General features: G+C 31.8%; 1 protein-coding gene across 1 annotated transcript in view; it reads left to right on the top strand.

Annotated features, from left to right (window-relative positions):
• LOC127737332 (fibrillin-2-like) overlaps positions 1-27881 on the top strand; it is an 86688-nt gene that overhangs the window by 31155 nt on the left and 27652 nt on the right. The window contains exons 36-65 of the mRNA XM_052247934.1: positions 476-595; positions 921-1037; positions 1255-1371; positions 2237-2356; positions 2550-2783; positions 3521-3640; positions 4479-4598; positions 7205-7321; positions 8065-8184; positions 8582-8695; positions 8949-9062; positions 9309-9425; positions 9956-10075; positions 10546-10665; positions 11381-11494; positions 12817-12933; positions 13336-13449; positions 14327-14446; positions 15041-15154; positions 15850-15963; positions 16415-16534; positions 17238-17366; positions 18414-18527; positions 19694-19807; positions 20328-20441; positions 20726-20839; positions 21700-21816; positions 23240-23359; positions 24290-24415; positions 25659-25772. Of these exons, the coding sequence (XP_052103894.1) occupies positions 476-595; positions 921-1037; positions 1255-1371; positions 2237-2356; positions 2550-2783; positions 3521-3640; positions 4479-4598; positions 7205-7321; positions 8065-8184; positions 8582-8695; positions 8949-9062; positions 9309-9425; positions 9956-10075; positions 10546-10665; positions 11381-11494; positions 12817-12933; positions 13336-13449; positions 14327-14446; positions 15041-15154; positions 15850-15963; positions 16415-16534; positions 17238-17366; positions 18414-18527; positions 19694-19807; positions 20328-20441; positions 20726-20839; positions 21700-21816; positions 23240-23359; positions 24290-24415; positions 25659-25772 (3645 nt within the window). The remainder of the gene's footprint in view (positions 1-475; positions 596-920; positions 1038-1254; positions 1372-2236; positions 2357-2549; positions 2784-3520; positions 3641-4478; positions 4599-7204; positions 7322-8064; positions 8185-8581; positions 8696-8948; positions 9063-9308; positions 9426-9955; positions 10076-10545; positions 10666-11380; positions 11495-12816; positions 12934-13335; positions 13450-14326; positions 14447-15040; positions 15155-15849; positions 15964-16414; positions 16535-17237; positions 17367-18413; positions 18528-19693; positions 19808-20327; positions 20442-20725; positions 20840-21699; positions 21817-23239; positions 23360-24289; positions 24416-25658; positions 25773-27881) is intronic.

Below are 27881 nucleotides of genomic sequence, written 5' to 3'. Positions count from 1 at the left end.
ATTCAAAAGTTTGCAGGATGCAAGAAAGTTTAGTGTTTCTCTTTGTTTCGTTTATGAACATTAATGTCAAAGATCAAAGGTCAATATTTTTTGTGAGATTTCCTCATAAATTCTTGTTGTAAAGTAGCCATCATTTAACAGTAAATTTTAATTGATGAAGTATTCAATGACATTTGCATGTTTGCTATCAATTAACAGCTAGGAAATAAGGCATGCAGACATAGCTAAAACATGTCAGTTACTATTTCTATTCAGAACTTACAAGGATTTTGCAAATCATTATTGGAATTGGAACTTCCAATTGTAATTTATACTTTTCCACCAAAAGTTCATGTTATTCATGGCCAATTTACTCTCTCCTCCAAAGTCCTCTTGTATGTATTACAAAATGGCTAGAATATAAACAGGACCTTATGTTTAACTTATATAATAACTAGGTGGAAAAAATGAAATAATATTTTGTTTTATTTAACAGATGATAATGAATGTTTGAGTATAACACCTGTCTGTTACAATGGAGGGACTTGTACCAATACATTTGGATCCTTCCTGTGTACCTGTCCACCTGGATGGAAGGGTCCACAATGTAATAGAGGTATATATCTTTTTCTTTTATTTAAGAAAAAACGAGAATTTGTTAGAGGTCATAAACCTACGTCATTGACGTTGCTTTGGAATATCTATATTTAGGTACATGTGAGCTGTTCCAAATCTTATATTAACCACTTATGATTTTTCCCAAGGTGAATATAATGTTTTATCAAAGAAAACTCTATGCTTTTAGCCAATGAGAAAAGAGAAAATTTTTAGTCATATAATAAAACATTAATGATAATTTTAGTTATTTGCATAATATTCTAATATTTAGTTCCACCTATATAATAGTTACTTTGGAATAGTATTTTAATTACAATTTTCAGATGTGAATGAGTGTGAGACTGGCATTATATGTAAAAATGGAGGAACATGCTTGAACCATCCAGGGTCGTTTACATGTAACTGTGCTCAAGGTTGGACAGGAAAATACTGTGAGACTGGTGAGTATTCAATCATTTATTACAATCTTCATGCTAATCTTAAATATACAGAAAATATAATAACAATTTTGATTTCAGGACTTTTTGTATTTATTCTAGTTATGTGTTGCTTTTGTTTGAATTATTATTATATTGCACATGTGCTACCCTTTGTGGTTGTATTTTTGTTTTACATGAGCTGTTATGTAAACGTGTTAATTGTGGTTTTAATTTTCAGATTTCAATGAGTGTGGTACTAACAATCCATGTACCAATGGAGCTACCTGTATTAACGTCAATGGATCATTCCGATGTGAATGTCTTCCTGGTTTTATAGGAGATACCTGTGCTGGTGGTAAGGTTCTTGACCATTACTGGCTAAAGTTGTATTCAGTTAAATCTATCTGTTACAACCTGTTGTAATCAGTGTGAAAATTTTGAAGCTGTACTTTCTCTCTCTATCAGACAGAAATTGGCAGGTATATTAAGGATGTCCATTTCAATGATGTAACAAATGACCTACATATAAGGCTCTGACCTATAATTGGAAAAGCTCAAGGAATCATCATCTTAACAATATCTTAATACTTGGATAAATTAATTCATTTCTCTTTCTTAATATCCGAAGAATCTTAACATGTTATTGTTTTAAAATTGATTTGAGCTTCCAGGAAAATATTATAGGAGAATAAACAGTAGCTAGAAAGTTGGCTGTATCATCAACATGCCTGTAATTCAGTGGTTGTCGTTTGTTTCTGTGTATCATATTTTTTTTCGTTCATTATTTTGTACATAAATTAGGCCGTTAGTTTTCTCGTTTGAATTGTTTTACATTTCTTATTTTGGGGATTTTTATAGCTGACTATGCGGTATGGGTTTTGCTCATTGTTGAAGGTCGTACGCTGACCTATAGTTGTTAATTTCTGTGTCATTTGGTTTCTTGTGGAGAGATGTCTCATTGGCAATCATACCACATCTTATTTTTTATATTGAAGAGAACATATTACCAATCATCCAAGGCATAAACAAATTATATGCAAAATATTCTTGTATTCCGTAATATGATTGATTGTTGTTTGCTTAACGTCCAGTGGCAAATGTTTGCTGCATGTTAATGACGATATTTCATAATAAGGTTATTCATCCTATTGATCAATTACGTTTATTCGTCATGCTGCTTTACAATTTTACTGAGATAATACATGTACTACTGTTTTTAGATCGACTCGAATGCAGTGAGGTGACCCCTATCTGTGAGTATGGTGGCAAGTGTACCGAGACCTTTGGAGGTTACTTCTGTGATTGTCCACCTGGGAGAACTGGAACCAATTGTCAAATTGGTAGGCACTAATTATTATCTTGTTCAATTTTAATTATTTTAAGGATTACAAATTTGAATTCATTTGAATGCAAAAATTTTAATAATACAGTTCAAAATTATACAAATACAGTATGTTAATTGTTACACTCTTTCTAAAGGGTGTCAGATACTCTTAATAACTCTGATGGTATTAATCTGGACTTTAATTACAGGTATTGATGAATGCTTGACAAGACCTTGTATTAATGGAGGTACCTGTATTGATACTGATACTGGATTCAATTGTGTCTGTCCACAAGGTGTCACTGGAAATTTCTGCCAGTTTGATATCAACGAATGTGAATCAAATGTCAATCCATGCATGAACGGAGCTACTTGTATCAATAGAGTTGGTTCTTATTTCTGTCGATGTCCATTGGCTTGGAGTGGTACAAACTGTAACATGGGTTTGTATTGTCATACTCGCTAAATTTCTTTAATTTTTTTTAAATGCTTGTTGAAAATTAATTTTCTCTGCTAATTTATTATTTTAAGAAAAGTATTAGAAATATTGCAGAAAGAAGTGTTTAGGAAAGTAGAATTATATTCAGAATATGGTTACCTTGTGTTGCATTATCATGGATTCATGACTTAAAAAAAACCCACTTTTATACATTCTTCAAGGATGTTCACTACTCTGCTTCATAGTAACAAGCTCTTTAAAAGACTGTTATAAATTGAAAGCATATGAATAAAGGAACTAACATAGCTGAAAAAATTGAAGGGTCAGCGTGCTTGTTCTCGAGATATAAGCCATTGAAAATTTGGCGGGAAATGATTTTCTCTAGTTTTTTTCATACATTTAACATTGGCACCTTTTTTCTTTCAAAAACAAGGAAAATATAACAAGGATTTTATAAGATTCTCAAATATGGCTTTTTAAACTATATGTAATAAATTATGGAAAGAAAAGTAGGGGTTTGCAGGCAAAACTTTGATTGGCACTACATGGATAAAACTAGATTATTCTGAATACCTGACAAAAATTCAAAAACAATAGGAGCAAACATCCTTGAGCAAAATTTCTGTTAAGATATTTCAGCCACAAATTATAAAGAAAAAAAAACCTAAACAAAATTTGTAGTTCTGATAACTTTAACTTGATGTTGTTCATGAATATAAGAAAATCTTAATTTGATTTCAGATGTAGATGAATGTAAGGCTATTACAATCCCATGTCTTCATGGAGGAAATTGCTACAACACCCTAGGGTCATACACCTGCCAATGTAAGAAAGGTTACCAAGGTCCTATGTGTGCTGATGGTAAGTAAAATAGAGTAGCTAGAGGGAGTGGAGGTTAAATGTCTTGTTTAAGAGTTATAAACTGTGTGTAAGGAAGACTTTAATTGGTAATACTAAGAGAGTAAAACACTAACACTCAAGTTTGGGTTCCTTAAACCAATGAAAACCATTTAGTGTATTTATAACTTATTTTATCATTCAAAATTTATGTTGTTTGTGTCTCCCAAAAGAATGTTATCAAAAACAAAAATACTGAACTCCAAGGTAAATTCAAAAAGTTTAATAAAAAAAAACCTGAGAAAAATCAAAAGTAAGACGTTATCAACCCACGGATTGAATGGACTTGGTACAGGCATCTTTAATAAAAATAGGTTCAAGAAAGATTTTTTTAATCATTTATGATTTTTTTTGTAAAGATGGGAAATGTTAAATTTCTATCATAAAATTAGTATCTTATATTCATATTTGTAAATGATAAAAAGGGAAAATATGGCATTAAAAAAAATACCTGCTGACACCACTTTTTAGAATCACAATATTTGTTATGTTATATTTTACAACCTTTGCTGATATTTCATTACATGTTTGAATACAACTGTAATAAGTAAGATGTTTATTTTTAGACATTGTGTAATAAGTAAGATGTTTATATTTAGACATTGTGTGATAATTAAGATGTTTATTTTTAGACATTGTGTAATAAGTAAGATGTTTATTTTTAGACATTGTGTTGTGTGATAAGTAAGATGTTTAGTTTTAGATATTGTGTGATAAGTAAGATGTTTAGTGAAAGACATTGTGTGATAAGTAAGATGGTTTTTTTTTGTCATTGATGTTATAAGTATGATGTTTTTTTTAGATATTGACGAGTGTTCTTTGGCGGTCAGTGTATGTTTACATAATGGAACTTGTATTAACACAGATGGAAGTTATGTATGCCAGTGTCCAATAGCATGGAATGGGGATAGTTGTGAAACTGGTTAGTAAAATGTTTCTAAAATTCACTTTATAGCTTAAGATAAAAAGGAACATTTATTCTTACACTATCATTGGAAGAATAGTCATTTTTAAAATAGGATGTATAAAAATATGAAGATGTGGTATGATTGCCAATGAGACAACTCTCCACAAGAAACATATATAAACGATTTATAAAGCAGTCAGCGAATTCTTATAAAACATATATATATAACGTATATTGAACAACCCGACAGACTGACGTTAGTAAAACAAAATAGACATAAAACAAACACTGGTCAAAGAAAACAGTTATATCGTAGTGCATTTATTTAAGACGGAAAAAGCAAATTTAAAAATTCGCACCTGCTCTTATCCAAAAAAGATTTTTAAAGTGTAGTGTACTACTATTGGGACAAATTATATCAAAATTATAGAAAAGTCTATAGGCTGTCACTAAAAATTATGACAATTATATATAAAGGGGGTGTATAGTACAGTTTGACAGCTTCAGATCTACAGACATACTAATTTTTTACCTTTTCAAACTGGACCAAAATTCTAAGTCTGTAACATTGTAACTGGACCAAAATTCTAGGTCTGTAATGCTGTAAGGTTTAACGTTATATTAGGATGTAGCCATCATTCTAGATCTGTAACACTGTAAGGTTTAATGTTATATTAGGAAGTAGCCATAATTCTAGGTCTGTAATGCTGTAAGGTTTAATGTTATATTAGGATGTAGCCATCATTCTAGATCTGTAACACTGTAAGGTTTAATGTTATATTAGGAAGTAGCCATCATTCTAGGTCTGTAATGCTGTAAGGTTTAATGTTATATTAGGATGTAGCCATCATTCTAGGTCTGTAACGCTGTAAGGTTTAATGTTATATTAGGAAGTAGCCATCATTCTAGGCTTGTGATGCTGTAAGGTTTAATGTTATATTAAGATGTAGCCATCATTCAAAGTCTGTAATGCTGTAAGGTTTAATGTTATATTAGGATGTAGCCATAATTCTAGGTCTGTATTGCTGTAAGGTTGAATGTTATATTAGGATGTAGCCATAATTCTAGGTCTGTCACGCTGTAAGGTTTAATGTTATATTAGGATGTAGCCATAATTCTAGGTCTGTAATGCTGTAAGGTTTAATGTTATATTAGGATGTAGCCATCATTCTAGGTCTGTAATGCTGTAAGGTTTAATGTTATATTAGGATGTAGCCATCATTATAGGTCTGTAACGCTGTAAGGTTTAATGTTATATTAGGATGTAGTCATCATTCTAGGTCTGTAATGCTGTAAGGTTTAATGTTATATTAGGATGTAGCCATCATTCTAGGTCTGTAATGCTGTAAGGTTTAATGTTATATTAGGATGTAGCCATCATTATAGGTCTGTAAGGTTAAATATTATATTAGGATGTAGCCATCATTATAGGTCTGTAAGGTTTAATGTTATTTTAGGATGTAGCCATCATTCTAGGTCTGTAACGCTGTAAGGTTTAATGTTATATTAGGATGTAGTCATCATTCTAGGTCTGTAATGATGTAAGGTTTAATGTTATATTAGGATGTAGCCATCATTCTAGGCTTGTAACGCTGTAAGGTTTAATGTTATATTAGGACGTAGCCATCATTCAAGGTCTGTAACGCTGTAAGGTTTAATGTTATATTAGGATGTAGCCATCATTCTAGGTCTGTAACGCTGTAAGGTTTAATGTTATATTAGGATGTAGCCATAATTCTAGGTCTGTAATGCTGTAAGGTTTAATGTTATATTAAGATGTAGCCATCATTCTAGGTCTGTAACACTGTAAGGTTTGATGTTATATTAGGATGTAGCCATCATTCTAGGTCTGTATTGCTGTAAGGTTTAATGTTATATTAGGATGTAGCCATCATTCTAGGCTTGTGACGCTGTAAGGTTTAATGTTATATTAGGATGTAGCCATAATTCTAGGTCTGTAATGCTGTAAGGTTTAATGTTATATTAGGATGTAGCCATCATTCTAGGTCTGTAACGCTGTAAGGTTTAATGTTATATTAGGATGTAGCCATCATTCTAGGCTTGTAACGCTGTAAGGTTTAATGTTATATTAGGATGTAGCCATAATTCTAGGTCTGTAATGCTGTAAGGTTTAATGTTATATTAGGATGTAGCCATCATTATAGGTCTGTAAGGTTTAATGTTATATTAGGATGTAGCCATCATTCTAGGTCTGTAACGCTGTAAGGTTTAATGTTATATTAGGATGTAGTCATCATTCTAGGTCTGTAATAATGTAAGGTTTAATGTTATGTTAAGATGTAGCCATAATTCTAGGTCTGTAACCCTGTAAGGTTCAATGTTATATTAGGATGTAGCCATAATTCTAGGTCTGTAATGCTGTAAGGTTTAATGTTATATTAAGATGTAGCCATCATTCTAGGTCTGTATTGCTGTAAGGTTTTATGTTATATTAGGATGTAGCCATCATTCTAGGTCTGTAACGCTGTAAGGTTTAATGTCATATATTGCATGCTATTTTTTTCATGCTGATTTTTTGGAATTTTTGTGTTAATAAACTCCTAAATGATGTAAGTAAGATTTTTATAAATGCAATAACTTGTATCAAATTTTAATTTCAGATACTAACGAGTGTTCACTTTACAGACCATGTAGAAATGGGGCAACCTGTAGTAATGTGGAGGGGTCTTATGTCTGTATGTGTCCACCTGGCTGGACAGGAAAAGACTGTGAAACAGGTAACTTGTGAAATCACTGCAGGGCTACATGATAAAGTTTGAAATGTCACATGCATTACCTATTTGGATGTCATTGAGAATGGCATTTAAAACAAAAATTTCACTTTCAATAAAATAACCATCACTTCATGTCTCATCTATTTTAGAAAATAAAGTTAAGAAAAGAAAATGTGGTAAACAATTCATTTTTAAGTTCCAAAATTGTGTATGCAATTCCTAAGATGCATAAACCCTCATAATTTGAAATAACAGCTTGCATTTGTGTCATTTGTTTCCATGTAATGGAGATGAATTAATAGCTGCATCGCCAATCTAGGAACCCCTCCAATCTGTTCATCTGTCTATAAAAGACCTTGGGTTTAAAACTTAAATTTAGGGAGTGATTTACACTTGGTCTGCAGCTTGATACTGTTGAGTTGTAGGGTGTAAGTAATTTTAGGATCTTATGTGCGGCTACTTCCTGTTTGCCAATAGTTTGAAATTTTAATCAATTGTACAAAGCTATGCAGGTCCAGATCCCCTATTAGTCTTGTAACTTCTGGTGTTGTAAGAACAGAATTTTTTGTAAAAAAGGGCTTTCTAAAGACCATTGGAAAAGTATTAGATCTGATATATTAACTTTTAGTGTAGAAGACATTGGTAGAGCATGACAGTGTCAAAAATGTATGACACAATCTCAATTCTTAACATGCTGGTAAATTATCAATGAATGAACATCTTATTCTTGTAATTAATATTTTCAGATCTGAACGAATGTCAACAAGTAAATAGTCCATGCATGAATGGAGGAACATGTCTAAATACGAGAGGGTCATTTCAATGTATCTGTACCCAAGGATGGACAGGAAATACATGTATGGTTGGTAAGTATTATATGGATTATGATATAAATTCTTCATCCATCACCCAAGATTTCCATATTTCTCCACTCCAGGATGCAAAATGTTTATTTTAACCGCTGAGCCTCCGGAGCTGGCAAAAAATAAAAAAAATATAACTGTCAAAAGAGGAGAATCAGTTACTCCTATTAATTGATCATACATTTTCCTTTTCTATGAAGGATTCCTGCACAGCCATTTATTTGCCATTGTGGTGTTGCTTGTGATGCTAAACATCGAAAAATGCCCCCATTGATACAACATTATGCCATTAGTTTGTGCTAATTATTATATGGAAAATGGCACATTTATGATAACAGTTATTGTTGTATTACAAAATTTTCGATAAAATTAAGTTTAAACTGTGCCTATATTTTTTTAGATGTGGATGACTGTGTTTTTAATCCCTGTCTTCATGAGGGAACCTGCTTGAATACACTTGGAGGATACCAGTGTTTCTGTAAACAGGGATGGACTGGTCCTAAGTGTGATGTAGGTTAGTAGAATTTCAAATCATACTTGGTAGCTGTGTTTATTTTATTTGATGAATTCTTTATTGTCCATATTATATTTAATATTGCAGAAAGAAAAGGGGGGGTTAAAAGTTGATGGTTGATTAAGATCTTTTCAGTTTTATTTTACAACCTCTGACATGTACTTTTTGCATTAGTTATCAATTCAGGAAAGCACCTATTTTGATTGAGTCAGTCATAGTATTATAACATGAATAAGACAATGTTCTACTTCAGATATTGATGAATGTATTACAAATCCTTGCATGAACAATGGGACATGTATTAACAGTTATGGAGCTTACTACTGTAGATGTCCTGGTGGATGGACAGGAGACAACTGTTTGATGGGTAAGTGCTTTTTCTAATATTCCCAAAAGGAAAATCTGTTTACTTGTGCTTTACACATTCATGTATGTGAAATGTGTCCTTAGTTTATTCTGATAGAGAATCAGTAGATATCACTATATGTATTAATTAATAAGTAAAATTGTTATTGATTGCAAATTTTATTTATTTTCTCTTCCAAATAAGTTTGGATATTTGTATTACAGTCTGATTGTTCAGAACTTCTATGGTAAAAAATTCCTGTTTCAGATGAAAATGAATGTAGTTTGTATAAACCATGTATGAATGGAGCTCAATGTCTAAATCTTGCTGGATCCTATCAGTGTCGATGTGCACCTGGATGGTCAGGACAAAATTGTCAACTAGGTAAGATTTACTTTTCAAAAAAATGAATTATCAATTTCATACCTACCTGATTAGGATACAGTTAATTATAGAGGACCATAACAGCAGATCAATGAAATATGTATTAAGTTTTAATGAAACATTTATTTGTATTGCAAGATATATTTTTCTTATACCAATATTGAGGATTGGTAAATTATTGTTCACCAGTCCATGCATCTGTCTTAGTTTAAATGGATCTTTACTGAACTTTTATACATTGTTTAATTCCAAGAGGATAATGTCTGTTTTGATGTCCAAATTTGGCATTGGACTGAAGTCAGTAAAAGTAAAAAAAATCAGTAATTGAGCAATAAATAACTTTAATCAGAAGATGAGCAGATCATGCACTACTGCTTCAGCTGTTCATTTGTATATTTTTTGTATTGTATATTTTCGTTTCTATCATGGATTTTCTAAGCCTCACGTTGTTTTCCCCTTGTTGCTGTTGTATAGACACAAAATGACTGTTCTGTTGTGCAGATTTAAAACAATATTTTGTTTTGCCATAGATGTAAATGAGTGTTTCGCTGCAACTAACCCGTGTTATAATGGAGGATCATGTGTAAACAATATGGGAAGTTACACATGTTTCTGTGAAGATGGATGGGAAGGACCATTCTGTACTACAGGTAAGAACATCTAAATAAACAAAATAGGAAGTTACACATGTTTCTGTGAAGATGGATGGGAAGGACCATTCTGTACTACAGGTAAGAACATCTAAACTATAATGGAAGGATAAGGACATCAGTCCTTTGGGTGATAAATAAAACATGTGTAGTAGATGAATATCAATAAGCAACTGCATGTATTATGAAATAAGCTTATACAAAGGAATATATGTTGTTGTTAAGATACATTTTACAATATTTTACCTGTATAGAAATATAAAAAAGCTTTTCTCATGCAAACAATTGATGAATGCCTGTAGACAACTAGAAAATCATGCTTACAGTTGGTCTAAAAATGTACAGAAAGCATAGATGGGTATTTTGTACTGCTTTCTATAGAAGGGAATTAGTCTTGAATATTGTGATAGCATAAGATAGTTATGGACATACAATTAATGCTATATACATGTATTATCTATTGTTTTCAGATAAAAAGGAATGTACTTTATTCCCAAATATTTGTAAAAATGGAGGAAATTGTATAGAAATGGAAGGGTCCTATAGGTGTGACTGTGCTAAAGGGTGGACTGGTCCACATTGTGGTGTAGGTAAGTCAGATGTACATAAAATGAATAAGTTTTTTTCTCTCCATTTAATCATAATTACAAGACTTTATATTAGTAACTGATTTTGTGCTCTCAAAATTCTTTTTGTTTTATTTGTTGTTTCTACATTTTTCTAATTTAGTTGAGAATCTAAGGAAGCACAGCCGTTCATGTAATAAAAATATAAACTGTGTAACACTTGTGTAAATACAAGAGTTTTTCTTGTCTTTGATATGTTACTAATAATGACTTAAGTTTTATTTTCATGTAACATAATCACCAAACTGTCTCTGTTTGTTAAATGCAGAACACTGGAGATTATGTAGATTTTATGGGTCTTGTTTGTATGTGATGTTCCCTAATGAAAGTGTTGTATAATCATCAACTAAGGAGGAAATTTGAAGCTGAGAAAAAGACTTTTTTACATAATCAGTTGTCATATTAATACTGTTTGAGTTGTATAAATCAGTCTTTCTTCAAAATACTATAAAAGCAGGAAATTATTGGGGTTTTAATTTCAATTTTTTTTTCGTTGATAGAAATCATCCAAGAAATTTTAAAACCTCAACAAAATTTTTAACCTACAAAGAATATCACTTTCACGTACCTGAATACACAAAAATTAATCCCCATGATATTGAATTAAAAGACAAAACCACAAATTTTGAATGCCATGAAAACTAACGTTTCTCCAGTAATCACTTTTTTTCTGTTGTAGATGATGATGAATGTAAGCTGATCACATGTCTAAACAATGGAATGTGCATGAATACAAACGGATCTTATATCTGTAAATGTGCTGATGGTTGGACAGGAGATAGCTGTCAGTTTGGTGAGTGTGAAATAAATGAGTCCTAATAACAAAAAAGTTGATAAGGGGGTTCATAAGACAACAAAAAAAATTATTCTTGCACATGTTAATGTACTGTTGACTGTTTACGGGTAATGATTGGTAGTGTGAAGTGTAGTGCATGTTTACATTGATTGATTGATTTTTGGTGTTTTAACGCCACTTTTAAGCACCGCTTTTGGTCTATTTCGTGGCGGCCAGTTTTTATTGGTGGAGGAAGCCAGAGTGCCCGGAGAAAACCACCAACCTTCGATAGGAAAACTGACAATCCTAGTTGATTAAGATTGGAGTCGAGTGCACCCGCACGAGCGGGGTTCAAACTCACAACCTCAGTGTTGACTGGCTAGTGATTACAGTAGTAACTACTTAGACCACTCGGCCAACGAGGCCCCTGCATGTTTACAGGTAATGATTGCTAGTGTGAAGTGAAATGTATGTTTACAGGTAGCAATTGCTAGTGTGAAGTGTAGTGTATGTTTACAGGTAACAATTGCTAGTGTGAAGTGTAGTGTATGTTTACAGGTGATGATTGGTAGTGTGAAGTGAAGTGTATGTTTACAGGTGATGATTGGTAGTGTGAAGTGTAGTGTATGTTTACAGGTGATGATTGGTAGTGTGAAGTGTAGTGTATGTTTACAGGTAATGATTGCTAGTGTGAAGTGAAGTGTATGTTTACAGGTGATGATTGGTAGTGTGAAGTGTAGTGTATGTTTACAGGTAACGATTGCTAGTGTGAAGTGAAGTGTATGTTTACAGGTGATGATTGGTAGTGTGAAGTGTAGTGCATGTTTACAGGTAATGATTGCTAGTGTGAAGTGAAGTGTATGTTTACAGGTAATGATTGGTAGTATGAAGTGAAGTGTATGTTTACAGGTAGCAATTACTAGTGTGAAGTGTGGTGTATGTTTGCAGGTAATGATTGCTAGTGTGAAGTGAAGTGTATGTTTACAGGTAATGATTGGTATTGTGAAGCGTAGTGTATGTTTACAGAAAATGATTGCTAGTGTGAATTGAAGTGTATGCTTACATGTAACAATTGCCTATGTGAATTGTAGTGTATGTTTACAGGTAATGATTGGTAGTGTGAAATGTAGTTTATGTTTTTATTAAGGGATAGAGTAAAGGTCAATTGAATGCCTGAGAATACAAATAGATATGATTGACTGACTGCATCCAAATATTTCCTTGTTATATAACTAGATCAATTAATATAACTAGATCAATTTTATATTGAGAAAGACTTCAAAATGTAATCATACTGTTAATGTTTTCATAGTAATATATTTGTTACTATATTTTTTCAGATCGTGATGAATGTTTCCTAGATAGACCTTGTTTAAATGGAGCTACTTGTACTAATACTCCTGGGTCTTATGTTTGTAATTGTCTTTCTGGATTTTATGAAAAGAATTGTCAAAGTGGTAAGTCACTTGATTGAAGGCAATATAAATCCTTGTATATTTTTGGGATTCTATGAATGGGAAATGTCCTGTTTCTTCCATAAATATGAATAGAAAAAAATATAAAGCATATGTGCAGGAGTCAATAACTTTCACAAATGTCAATTAGACATCAACCTGTCAGCTTTTATTTCTATGCTTCATTTGAATGGATATATTTATAAGTGTCTTTCTTAAATACATGAATTTTATAAAGAAGACATTTTCAGAATGACATTAAATTTATTTACAAAATTATAAATATTGTTTCAGATAGATGTATGAATCACAATGATTAATTATAAGCATAAAAGGGTAATAAACATAGAAGTCAGGGCAATTGATTTATTTTCACTGCAGTTAAAAAATCGTATAATTTTTTAGAATATGACGAGTGTAGTTCCTTCCCTTGTTTGAATGGAGCCCAGTGTGTGGACCATCCAGGATATTATGAATGTGTGTGTAGACAAGGCTGGCAAGGAACAAAATGTGACATAGGTATGGTATATTTGTGTATTTTTCAATGTTGGCTGTTTTAGGTTGACTCTCTGGAGAATGCTGCCTGTTCAGTTAGACATTTTTATGTAGGGGGAAGTCAGAGTATAGAACTTCCATACAGTTTACTGGTGCACACACACAGTGACTGTTTCATTAAAGTTCAGATTGTTAATACAATTTTTACAAATCATCTTTATTTTCTTTCTGAGATCTACTTTGATAGTATCATAAAATTTGAATATGCCAAAAGTTATCTGATTGTTTAACTTTTACCTGTGTAAAGATAGTACTCAGCCCTGAATAACTCAATCTGCACCTGTACAAAAGATAGTACTCAGCCCTAAATAACTCAATCTGCACCTGTACAATTACAGTTTTCATTTCTTTCTAACTTTTACCTGTGTAAAGATAGTACTCAGCCCTAAATAACTCAATCTGCACCTGTACAATTACAGTTTTCATTTCTTTCTAACTTTTACCTGTGTAAAGATAGTACTCAGCCCTAAATAACTCAATCTGCACCTGTACAATTACAGTTTTCATTTCTTTCTAACTTTTACCTGTGTAAAGATAGTACTCAGCCCTAAATAACTCAATCTGCACCTGTACAATTACAGTTTTCATTTCTTTCTAACTTTTACCTGTGTAAAGATAGTACTCAGCCCTAAATAACTCAATCTGCACCTGTACAATTACAGTTTTCATTTCTTTCTAACTTTTACCTGTGTAAAGATAGTACTCAGCCCTAAATAACTCAATCTGCACCTGTACAATTACAGTTTTCATTTCTTTCTAACTTTTACCTGTGTAAAGATAGTACTCAGCCCTGAATAACTCAATCTGCACCTGTACAATTAAAGTTTTCATTTCTTTCCAGATGTTCAAGAATGCCTGATACAAATAGAGATATGTAATTTCCATGGTAACTGTACAGATTTAGCTGGTTCCTACAGGTGTGACTGTGATCCAGGCTGGTTTGGAGATCAGTGTGGAAAGGGTAAGTTTATTGTCATAGAGAAGGATATCTACTGAAAATAAAAAGGTTATTTTAAAGTTACCTTCTCTTTGAATAAATACTTAATTCTACAAAACATCTTGGCTAGGAATAAACAGATAAAAAAAGTTTCATCCCATATCTTCCACCTACATGTATAATTTGATAGTTTATGAAAAGTGTGATGAATATGTTCAACTCATGGGGGATACTAAATTTTTAACCGTTTTTCTGCTAACAAAGGTAACATGGCTGACCAGAAAACTGCTACATTGTTTCTATTGGTGCTATCATGGGACAATCAAAGTATTTAAATTTTATAAGTGCCAACTGCAATTATATTTTCAGGATCTAATGGTAACCCTGGTTTGCTTTAGTATTGGAAGTTTGCAAAAATATGTAATCCAAAAATGAATTATTAATTTAAGCTCCTCCCTTATGCGCATTTCAATTAGGACTGCAAGGGGAGTCTGAACAATTTGGAATAAGAATAATGTTTTTGGAAAGAGTGACATGTGTTGCAGCAGACTGTTACCTTGTGAGCCAGGACTTGTAAATGGAAATGTCTTTTTCATGTGATCATTTTATTGTTTTCAGACAAAGATGAATGCTTACAAAATCCATGTGTTAACGACGGCACATGTCTTAATACTGCTGGATCATATACATGTCAATGTGGTCCTGGCTGGACAGGAAAACATTGTGAACTAGGTAGGTACTGCTAAGTCATTGTTACATGGATATAAGCTTCTGTAGTACACAGGGGGCCTCGGTGGCCGAGTGGTCTAAGTAGTTACTACTGTAATCACTAGCCAGTCAACACTGAGGTTGTGAGTTTGAACCCTGCTCGTGCGGGTGCACTCGACTTCAATCTTAATTGACTAGGATTGTCAGTTTTCTTATCGAAGGTCGGTGGTTTTCTCTGGACCCTCCGGCTTCCTCCACCAATAAAAACTGGCCGCCATGAAATAGCCCAAAAGCGGTGCTTAAAAGTGGCGTTAAAACACCAAAAATCAAATCAAATCTGTAGTATACACATACACAGGCTACACAACTTTTCTTTGAATTCATGGTATCTAATAACTTACAAATTCCTATTTTTGAGGGATTTTTTTCAGTCTGAAGTAAGAATGCATTTAATAGGAGAGAAATATTATTGATTATCCACTACATCATAGATGTAAATTTTCATGTAATTAAAATTATTGCAATTTCATTAGTATACACAAAACATCGATTTTTTTTGGTCATATATTAGTTTTGGTTGAGAGCACATATATCGGATTGGTTGATTATTCTAAAAACTATTTTGCAAGCTGATGGTGGGAAACAATTAGAACCCTTGATATATGAAGCATACTTGCCAATTATGTTGATGAATTATTTTGACTGTTTTCTGTTTATAGATTTAGACATGTGTAAATCCATTACCTGTTTGAATGGAGGGTCTTGTTCTAAAAGATTGGGATCTTATAGTTGTTTGTGTTTACCAGGATGGACTGGTCAATTCTGTGGTACAAGTAAGTTTACATTAAAACCAAAAAACTATGTAAAACTTTATCAGATTATATTTTGTTTACACCAAAACCAAAAAACTACATAAAACTTTATCAGATTATATTTTAATGTAAAATAGGAATACAAAGAGAAAAGTGGTCAGCTGATGCATCTTTGGAAAGTAATCGGTGTTTGGACAAACATTTTAGACAATTTTGCTACTTTCTAAAGATAAGTAATAATTTAATCTTGTTAAGTTATGTATTGAGAAACTTTGTAAAGAATTATTTTTCATATATGAATTATATTCAATATGTGAACAATTCCTTTATGTTAGGAAGGAAGGTCAGCTTGACCTGATTTTTATAGATAACTGGTGTACAAGCAATGCCCATGTTTAAACAGTTTTACTAAGCTTTATATGAAAAAAAAAACCAATTATATTAAAAAAGAAATAAATGTTAATATTTTCAGATATTAATGAATGTCTCCAGATTCCTCCTGTTTGTCAATTTGGAGGTATATGTAGAGATTTACCAGGGTCGTTCGAGTGTAATTGTGCACAGGGTTACAAAGGTCCAACCTGTGAGGGATGTAAGTATAGTCCAAATCAAGATATTAATATTTTGTTCAGAAGTGCATTCATATTCGTTTATGTAGTCACTTTTAAAATGTCCTTTTAAAACTCTATTTTGCTTAAGTTAAAAGCTGATTAAAAAAATGTGCACAAAATTGTGCAGGCTTAACTCTAATGAATTAGGATGTTCCACCTCAGTCATTTTGATTTCAATTATTGACAGTTTTTTAAAAACCTTTTGATAGAATTTAAAATAACCTGACCAGTTGCAAGAAAATATGGCTTAGGTTCTGTAATTTTATGATAAATTCATTCTTATTTTGGCTTGCAAAAGAATCCATAGGGACTTGGGTACCAACAGGTAATAAATGAGAAAGATCACAAAGCAAGGCTTTATTTTTGTTCTTCATGTTGAAGCTTGTCATTTTGAAGCTTTAATAGGGTGTCTAATAAGTCGAACTCAAGTATGTAAGTGAATTTATGAATACCCATAGCATGGACATAAAGGGTTCATGAATGGGTTCATTAATGATAATGATATGGTTTCTAATTTTTTAAATAAAGTATCATTGAAAACTGTAGGAAGATAAATAGAACTTTAAGCATTAAATTATTGAAGCAGCTACATTTTTTATTCAGTTTTATTAAGCATATATACCTACTATTATTTGTAACAGACATGACTAGTATTTTATTGATTTTTCTACAAATATTTTGCAGACATTGATGAGTGTAAAGAAGGCACATATCCTTGTATGAATGGGGGAACATGTGTGGATCTTCCTCCGGCACAAGGGTTCTATGAATGTATTTGTCCTAATGAATGGGCTGGACCAAACTGTAATAATGGTAAGTGTTATTTAAAAGGTTAAAAGTCAGTTTGCAATGCAATGTACTACTGCATTCAGTCCATTGCCAAAAGCTTTGAAACACGAAGCTTGCAGTGCATTTTAAATCTTGGCAATTAAACTGTCAAGAATAAAAATGTGTCTTAGGAGATACAGAAATCCAATCTGTATCTCATGTGATTCATTGTTAGACACTTATCATTAAATCTGCCAAAAGAGAGTTCTTTTTATACACTATGCTACGAAGTCTAGGGTCAAGGTCATAGATACTAAAGTTAGACTGAAACTGTGCAGTGTTGTTTCTGGATGCTAAATTAAATACTACATATGGAATTGCATCCTCACCTCAGTATATGGTCACATATAATAATAAGAAAATCTCTTGTGTACATAATATTACTAATTGTTATCAGAACTGATTATTTTGAAACTATGCCATCAGGTCAATATAAGCTTTGCACCTTCTTAACACTCATGGGTAATGTGAGCTTGCTCAATAAAGGTTCATTGATTATGTAATGTCAGGAGGTTTTTCAACTTTTTTTGTTGTCACCTTTACAAAAACAGAGAATAGCATGGAAAGTTTACATTATTCTGTTTATTTCAACTAACAGGCTGAGAATTGGCAAGCCACAAGTTTATGAAAAGTAGTTAATCTGTCAATCAAAGTATTAATCAGCAAGGAATAACAGAAAGAAAAATATATTATTGTCAATACTCTGGGTTTCTGCTATCTGGGAATGCAATTTTCATGCAATCATACCTTTGTAATTACTCCAAATGTATCTTGTAAACCTAAGGGTTGAAATGTGTTAAATGTTAACCAAGTTGATGATGACATATAAAAAACTTTGAGAGATCCTTAGATAAGGTGATAAATTAGACATATGTTGAATGTAAGCTTTCTAATTTGAACTGTCAAGTTTTCAGTGTTAAAGGAAAAAGGTTACAATAGTTTACTAGGATTTGTTTTTGTACAAATACGGGAAGTGTGAGATTTTACTCCTGAATCATAAGTTTTAATGATTTTGTTAACATTTATCAACAGATACAGATGAGTGCCGCACTGGGCCATGTTTGAACTTAGGCACCTGTGTGAACACCAACGGAGGATTTACTTGTAACTGTCCTGATGGTTGGACAGGACCAGTATGTGGTACAGGTAGGTATCTCTTGTAGTAACTAGTGTGTGGAACAGGTAGGTATCTCTGGTAGTAACTAGTATGTGGAACAGGTAGGTATCTCTGGTCGTGACTAGTATGTGGAACAGGTAGGTATCTCTGGTAGTAACTAGTTTGTGGAACAGGTAGGTATCTCTGGCAGTAACTAGTATGTGGAACAGGTAGGTATCTCTGGCAGTAACTAGTATGTGGAACAGGTAGGTATCTCTGGTAGTAACTAGTTTGTGGAACAGGTAGGTATCTCTGGCAGTAACTAGTATGTGGAACAGGTAGGTATCTCTGGCAGTAACTTGTATGTGGAACAGGTAGGTATCTCTGGTAGTAACTAGTATGTGGAACAGGTAGGTATCTCTGGTAGTAACTAGTTTGTGGAACAGGTAGGTATCTCTGGCAGTAACTAGTATGTGGAACAGGTAGGTATCTCTGGCAGTAACTAGTATGTGGAACAGGTAGGTATCTCTGGTAGTAACTAGTTTGTGGAACAGGTAGGTATCTCTGGCAGTAACTAGTATGTGGAACAGGTAGGTATCTCTGGTAGTAACTAGTATGTGGAACAGGTAGGTATCTCTGGCAGTAACTAGTATGTGGAACAGGTAGGTATCTCTGGCAGTAACTAGTATGTGGAACAGGTAGGTATCTCTGGCAGTAACTAGTATGTGGAACAGGTAGGTATCTCTGGCAGTAACTAGTATGTGGAACAGGTAGGTATCTCTGGCAGTAACTAGTATGTGGAACAGGTACGTATCTGTAGTAATAATTATGCTAAATTAAAATCATATGTAGTCTCTTTCAATCTTCATACTTAAGTTTTGGACAGATAATGTTTTAATAAAGCTCTTGTAAATGAATGGTACTCTATTTTTTAACTAATACAAATTTTTATAAAGAAAGGAAAAAGTTATGGACAAAACTGAATCTGATATTATAGTTTAAATTCTGTTCTTGATGAAATGGATTTAAGGGAAATAATTTGCATTTTCTTGTATCTGTGTAGAAAAATTGAAACAATTGAAATTAGTTTACTCATCAGTCTTTATCATAAAATTTGCACTAGTTTTAGTAATGTCAGAATGAAAGGAAGTTAACCAGTTTCAGCTTCACTCTACAAGAATATCCTGATTGACATGTTGTATATGATTTGTTGTAGATTTCAATGAATGTTCCCGTAATCCATGTAAAAACCTCGGTACCTGTAGTAATTTAATAGGATCTTACATGTGTCAGTGTTCACCAGGGTGGACAGGTCAAAATTGTGATGTTGGTAGGTATTCAAGAATTTCTTTCACTATTCTTCCACACAATAAAAATGAAAGGAATTTTTAAGAGATCAGAATTTGGATTAAATTTGCATATATCCTCTTGAAGTTGCTGTTTGATTGAACAGTAAACTGACAATTTTCTTTAAGGTACACCACTGATTTTAAAATAACTTCATATTTATTTCTATTTATTTACTGGTGAAAAAATCACAACATATGAAATGATATTGCACAAACCAACTGTATAATCAATTAACCATCTTTGCTCCAAAGTATCATAAAATAAACTTTTCTCTAAAGTATCATAACATAAACTTTTCCTCTAAAGTATCATAAAATAAACTTTTCCTCTAAAGTATCATAAAATAAACTTTTCCTCTAAAGTATCATAAAATAAATTTTTCCTCTAAAGTATCATAAAATAAACTTTTCCTCTAAAGTATCATAAAATAAACTTTTCCTCTTAAGTATCATAAAATGGCTTTAGATCAAAACTATGATAAAATCTTTTTTTCTCCTCAGATATTAATGAGTGTTTAGCCAATCCCTGTTTGCATTTAGGCACCTGTCGTAACTTACTGGGTACTTATGAATGTATATGTACAACACAATGGACTGGTAAAAATTGTGAAGCAGGTACGTACTAGTGAAACACACACTAATCATGCTTATTTATCCAATTCTTTGGAATAACTATGATTTCATTTTATTGCTGTACACTTCATTCAATTTTTAATTGTTTCATTATTTATTTGTAAAAGCTGAATGAAAATGCTAGACATTTATAGATTCCACTTTATTTTTTTTATTTATTACTCTTCCTAGTTGATATAAAACATGTTTCCAGATGATTTTGAAGTCCTTATAAGAGTTCAGTTTATTTTAGTTAGGTTTTAATTGTAATGGATATTATATTTCAGATTTGAATGAGTGTTTACAGATAACATGTTACAATGGCGGAACTTGTACAAACTTGGATGGTTCTTATAAATGTAACTGTCCTAATGGGTACAGAGGAGAATTCTGTGAATTAGGTAAGTCTAGATAACATGTTACAATGGCGGAACTTGTACAAACTTGGATGGTTCTTATAAATATAACTGTCCTAATGAGTACAGAGGAGAATTCTATGAATTAGGTAAGTCTAGATAACATGTTACAATGGTGGAACTTGTACAAACTTGGATGGTTCTAATAAATGTAACTGTCCTAATGGGTACAGAGGAGAGTTCTGTGAATTAGGTAAGTATAGATAACATGTTACAATGGGAGAACTTGTACAAGCTTGGATGGTTCTTATAAATGTAACTGTCCTAATGGGTACAGAGGAGAATTCTGTGAATTAGGTAAGTCTAGATAACATGTTACAATGGTGGAACTTGTGCAAACTTGGATGGTTCTAATAAATGTAACTGTCCTAATGGGTACAGAGGAGAATTCTGTGAATTAGGTAAGTCTAGATAACATGTTACAATGGTGGAACTTGTACAAACTTGGATGGTTCTTATAAATGTAACTGTCCTAATGGGTACAGAGGAGAGTTCTGTGAATTAGGTAAGTATAGATAACATGTTACAATGGGAGAACTTGTACAAGCTTGGATGGTTCTTATAAATGTAACTGTCCTAATGGGTACAGAGGAGAGTTCTGTGAATTAGGTAAGTATAGATAACATGTTACAATGGAGGAACTTGTACAAACTTGGAAGGTTCTTTTAAGTGTAACTGTCCTAATATTTTTTTTTATGTGGAAGAATGTTTCAAAAACATGTCTATTTACTTAAATATACTTATCAAAATCCATCCATTTGGAAATATTTTATAAAATATAACCTGTATTGTTATTTATTCCAAAATGAAAGTATTTCCATGGATATGATTCTATTTATTTACAGATATTGATGAGTGTGTTACACTACAACCCTGTAAGAATGGTGGCTCATGTTTTAATTTAATGGGCTCCTACAGATGTCAGTGTCCCCAGGGATGGTACGGCAATGACTGTGAACTAGGTAATTTTTTTTTAATTAATAATTGTTTTAGAAGGATTTTTAAATACTGAAAAGCTATGTTTCTGTCATATTACTATTTTAAACATATTATCATTTTTATGAAGCCTGAAAATACAAGTTTACAACATATAGGGTCTTTAAAATGTATAGATCAGTCTGTATTTAGAAGGGGTCTTTAAAATGTATAGATTAGTCTGTATTTAGAAGGGGTCTTTAAAATGTATAGATTAGTCTGTATTTAGAAGGGGTCTATAAAATGTATAGATTAGTCTGTATTTAGAAGGGGTCTATAAAATGTATAGATTAGTCTGTATTTAGAAGGGGTCTTTAAAATGTATAGATTAGTCTGTATTAAGAAGGGGTCTATAAATGTATAGATTAGTCTGTATTTAGAAGGAGTCTATAAAATGTATAGATTAGTCTGTATTTAGAAGGGGTCTATAAAATGCATAGATTAGTCTGTATTAAGAAGGGGTCTATAAAATGTATAGATTAGTCTGTATTTAGAAGGGGTCTATAAAATGCATAGATTAGTCTGTATTAAGAAGGGGTCTATAAAATGTTTAGATAAGTCTGTATTTAGAAGGGGTCTATAAAATGTATAGATTAGTCTGTATTTAGAAGGGGCCTTTAAAATGTATAGATTAGGCTGTATTTAGAAGGGGTCTATATAATGTATAGATTAGTCTGTATTAAGAAGAGTTCTATAAAATGTATAGATTAGGCTGTATTAAGATGGGGTCTATAAAATGTATAGATTAGTCTGTATTAAGAAGGGGTCTATAAAATGTTTAGATTAGGCTGTATTAAGAAGGGGTCTATATAATGTATAGATTAGTCTGTATTTCGAAGGGGTCTATTAATGTATAGATTAGTCTGTATTTTGAAGTGGTCTTTAAAATGTATAGATTAGGCTGTATTAAGATAGGGTCTATAAAATGTATAGATTAGGCTGTATTAAGAAGGGGTCTATAAAATGTAAAGATTAGGCTGTATTTAGAAGGGGTCTATAAAATGTATAGATTAGTCTGTATTTAGAGGGGTTTATAAAATGTATAGATTAGTCTGTATTTAGAAGGGGTCTATAAGATGCATAGATTAGTCTGTATTTAAATGCTGAGTACTGAAGTATTTAGTGAAAGTAAATTCCATGAAATTTGTAAAAATGAATATTACGAAGAGGGAATTAATTTCTTCTCGTCTTTTCTGTTGTCAACAGCATGAATACTAAATGTAAGGAGGAAATTATCACTGTATTGTCATTATGTAATCTGTCTATCTCAAATATTTTAATGGATGGAATTTAATGCAAGGTAACTTACTATGAGGACTATAAGTATGTATTAAAGAAAATGTTTCAATTAGATTGGTGTTCTTATTACATTGTCATTTGCTAAATAAAATTATGCTATTGTGATTATAGATCGGAATGAGTGCGACAGTGTTCCTAATCCATGCAGGAATAGTGGTACATGCATCAACAACGATGGATCGTTTACCTGCCTTTGTAATCAATACTGGACAGGACCATATTGTGATATTGGTATGTATTTTATTCTGTCTTTAAGAAAATTTGATAACAAGAAGATTTAGGTGCAAAATGTGAGTTTTTTGGCTTATTATTTGAGAAATTACATGTCAATACATTCCGGAATTCAAAATGTTGGTTCCACTTTGGATAATTGTCTTGTAAGGTCATTCACGCCTGCATTATTAAATAAAAATCAAATTTTTTATGAAAGGTACTTATTGGCAAAATCTGAGTTTGAAAATAGGTACTGCAGGAAAATTTTTATGGGAATTACTGCCCCTTTGAAACATAAATTGCATTGAAAATTTTCTTGGTAGCGCTCTAACATCTTCATTTCTTAAAGAATTATTGATAGAATTTCTGTGGATTGTATCAGATGATTTGGATTATAAATTGTTGTTACTTCATTGTCTTGTTCTTTGTTCTGTCTGAAGGTCAAGCAGGGAAATTGCCTGTATTCACCATCGGTCATTTATTTTGTTTAAATTGATCTCCTTGTCAATTTTACAAGCTAAATTAACATAGTGAGTAGTAATTCAAGCTGCAATGTTCCCAGCTTAAGGCTACCCCACAAAATTTACTATTTATAAAAATAAGAAGATGTGGTATAATTGCTAATGAGATAACTTTCCAACAGAGACCAAATGACATAGAAGTTAACAACCATAGGTCACTGTGGAGCCTTCAGCAATAAGCAAAACCCATATGGCAAAGTCAGCTATAAAAGGCCAAGAAATGAAAATGTAACGTGAAAACTAACGGCCTGATTTATGTATTTCTTTACCAGGGATTAATTTGAGCAAAATCAAATATATAGGTAAAAAAAAACCTTGAACCTGAATGTATCTACTTAGTTTTGCTATAATTATTCATGCATTTCATAAGTCACTAACATAAATCATTGTTGGGTAGCATTTAATGAATGTTCTTTTATTTTTACAGATATAAATGAGTGTTTGTCCATTGGAAACAATCCTTGTTCTAACAATGGATTATGTAAGAACACAGATGGTGGTTTCTACTGTGACTGTTCTGGTACTGGCTTTCAAGGAGACAGATGTCTAATTGGTAAATTATTTTATATAAAGATAAGCTTTTATCTGTAAAGCATGAATAAAATATATATATATATTGCAATAAAGTGGCAAACAATATGTGCAGAATTTGTCAGATCTGCTTGATACCTACCCATTGTTTCCAGTTTCTTTGAATTTTTCTATTGAATAATTTGAACTTTTTTCAAGATCTACTGAACAATAAGAATTTAGTTAGAGGAATTGTAATGTGTCAGCAGTTTTCTGACCTTGTGGGGTAGGTCAACAAATTCTAATAAAAATTTGATACTGTGGATTCATTTTTATTCGTGGTTTACCAATTTTCGTGGGTTTCGTGGGTCACAGCGAACCACGAATTTAAGAATTCAACGAAGAATAATCCCGAGAAATGTGTATGGAGTCGGATGTTTATTTCCGGTTATGTTATGCAGTTCTAGTATAGTGTTAATTAGCGATAAACATTGTAACATAACACGTGTTTTTATTGAAAGAAAATACAAGTATTTTGATTAAATCAACAATTAATATAACGAATATCAGTGATAATTTACTTTTTAAAATTGATTAAAACTGTTCATGGAAAATAACTGCAAGTTGTTAATTACCGTGTCATAGTTTGGTTTACTGGTGATTAAAAATCAATAGGATTAAGTACGGGGTTATTGCCCGTAGGTAATATTGTTTATGACAGGAACATTTATTTTCACACCTTTTACTTATATGACTGTTTATTACATCGTGATTAGGGAACTGAGCTTTCAATCATAGAATTTTGAATGCCTTATGAAATTCCGACAAGAATCTATAAATTGTAAAACAAACAAATAATTAGTTGTCTCTGTCCATTATTGTAATAGAAGTTTTCAATGAACACTTTAACCTAGAATGACCAAGCGAGGATTTTGACAATTCAAAACTTTTTCAATGAATTCCTTCTTTTTTGTTTGTTTTATAATTGATCAAACCAAGGAGGTTATATGATCTCCAAAATCAAAAAGAAATCCACGATTTACGTAGCTGATTTTTTTTTTGTAATCAGCGATCCACGAATTTACGTATACCACGAAACGTCTTTTTTTCTCTATCCACGAAAATTGATACCCACGAAAATAAATGAATCCACAGTACTCTTTTTTTTAAAAACTGAAAAATAACATTTTGGTCAGAGTGAAAAAAAATATTTCTGATGTCTTTGTACAGTTACGTTTGTAAGAATAAAAATGCAAGCTTGATTTTCAGTATTTTTCCTGTTTTAGATAAGAATGAATGTCTCCTAAATCCATGTTTGAATGATGGCTCGTGTATAAATACACCAGGTTCTTATGTGTGTCAGTGTCTTCCAGGAAGGACAGGTCCAACCTGTGGCATTGGTAAGATATTTATTGATAATAACTGGTAAAAATAATGAAAAAGGTTTATAACAAGGAAATTATTTTGATAACATTAAATGTTTAAAATTGTTCATGCAATCGCTTAGATTTGAAGGAGGGAGATTTCTATGAGAAAATTTTAAATGATAATATGAACACTTGGTATTTTATTTCAGTTTTGAGTAACACTGTTAATGTATTGTTCAGATGCTAACACATCGATGTTACTCCATATTTTATTTCAGTTTTGAGTAACACTGTTAATGTATTGTTCAGATGCTAACACATCGATGTTATTCCATATTTTATTTCAGTTTTGAGTAACACTGTTAATGTATTGTTCAGATGCTAACACATCGATGTTACTCCATATTTTATTTCAGTTTTGAGTAACACTGTTAATATATTGGTCAGATGCTGTCACATCGATTTTACTCCATATTTTATTTCAGTTTTGAGTAACACTGTTAATGTATTGTTCAGATGCTAACACATCGATGTTACTCCACATCTCTTTTAATTCATATTAAATTTATTGATTTCAGTTGCCATTTTAATGACATAAAAAAGTCTCCTTTATTTTTTGTAGTTTTATAGCAATCATTAATAATGTTATAAGATGAAATTTATTTGAAAATATGAATAGATATCTATCCGATAATTTAATTTGTCAAGACATTTAAAAGAATTAAAATGGAACATTATACAAGATTATAGTTGTGAAATTTATGATAAATCCTTTAAGTGTAATACCACCAAATCATAGTACGTCACATCCTGTTGCATATGAAAAAGGGTAGAATAAAATATTCCTTTGAATTTGACAGTTGTAGGAAATAAATCCTACATTTTATTGCAGTAAAAAAATTATGAGTCATAAACATATATCTTGGGTGTTTCAAAGCACCATTATTTTTTTATTTGGTGTTTCTATAGAATATTTTGGAAACTTCAGGTTACATGGTTTCTAAGGCTTGTACACAGGAAAAAAAAGGGGTGAAAATTTGATTGTTTAACTTCCAGTGATGGTTATTTTCTTATATGCAATGAAATGTTATGTGAAATTTTGTCTATAGTACTGGACAGGATAAAACTTTACTCATGCCAAGTATTTCTTTATTTGAAACAAAGATAAATTCTGCACAATTTTTTGAAAAGTGCAAATTAAACAAAGACTAATAGTGGAAAAACAATGGTGGTATTACTCCTATTATGGGAAGCTGCATATGCACCTTTGACCTTGTGTGTTCTCTCATTTGTTAAAATTTCATGCTATTTGAGTGAAATATTACAAAAATGAAATATTCTGAGTGGATTGAGTCTCAAAAACACATTTTATGAGAAAATTGCCTTGAAATAGGACTCTACCTTGAATATTAGTAGACAGAGCAAGCCATACTCAGTGTTGTGGGGAGCTTTTTCTGACTTTTTCTCCTTATTTCTTATATTTTGCTATAAAAGAAAACTTTTTCCTAAGTAATACTTTAATAAATATACAGTTATAAGTAAATAAAATTATTTTCAAAGCAGTAACAACAAATTATTCACTAAAAGGGAAGCTTTTTATGTCCTTTTCTGGAGCGCGGCGTAAATTTAAGTTTTACGTAAGGACTTATTGAAACCTCCATGGAGTCAGTAAACTTTTATATGGATAGTTCAATTACTCATTTATTATCACATTTCTTTCATAAATGAGTGAGTTTCCCCAAAATTTTGATTTATTGGCCTAAATAGTTGAAATTTTGAGGAAGTTTGAGGTATAAATGGACCAAAAGGGACCTTATAATGGAGACAAAGAGGTCCATTAGTGGTATTTATCATCCTAGAGTCATCTTTTGTATCATATTTAACTATTTATAGGCAGATGGGATAAATATTTATTGGTCCACACTATATTCTATCATGATGCAGCTTGATTTGGATTTTTCGAAGAAATTTTGCTCGAATCACTATAGATGTCGTCTTACATTATACTAGATTTTTTTCTCAAACTATTGAACTGACTATGAAAAAAATTGACAGTAATGCTTGAAATAACCAGTATTACAAAGGAAAAAAATCACATTCAGTTTATTCAACAAAAAAGTCTTCTTTATATATAAATACTGT

Source organism: Mytilus californianus, unplaced genomic scaffold (genome assembly GCF_021869535.1).
Source record: "Mytilus californianus isolate M0D057914Y unplaced genomic scaffold, xbMytCali1.0.p SCAF_4, whole genome shotgun sequence".
Classification (NCBI taxonomy): domain Eukaryota; kingdom Metazoa; phylum Mollusca; class Bivalvia; order Mytilida; family Mytilidae; genus Mytilus; species Mytilus californianus.
This window is presented reverse-complemented; position numbering and strand designations above follow the sequence as displayed.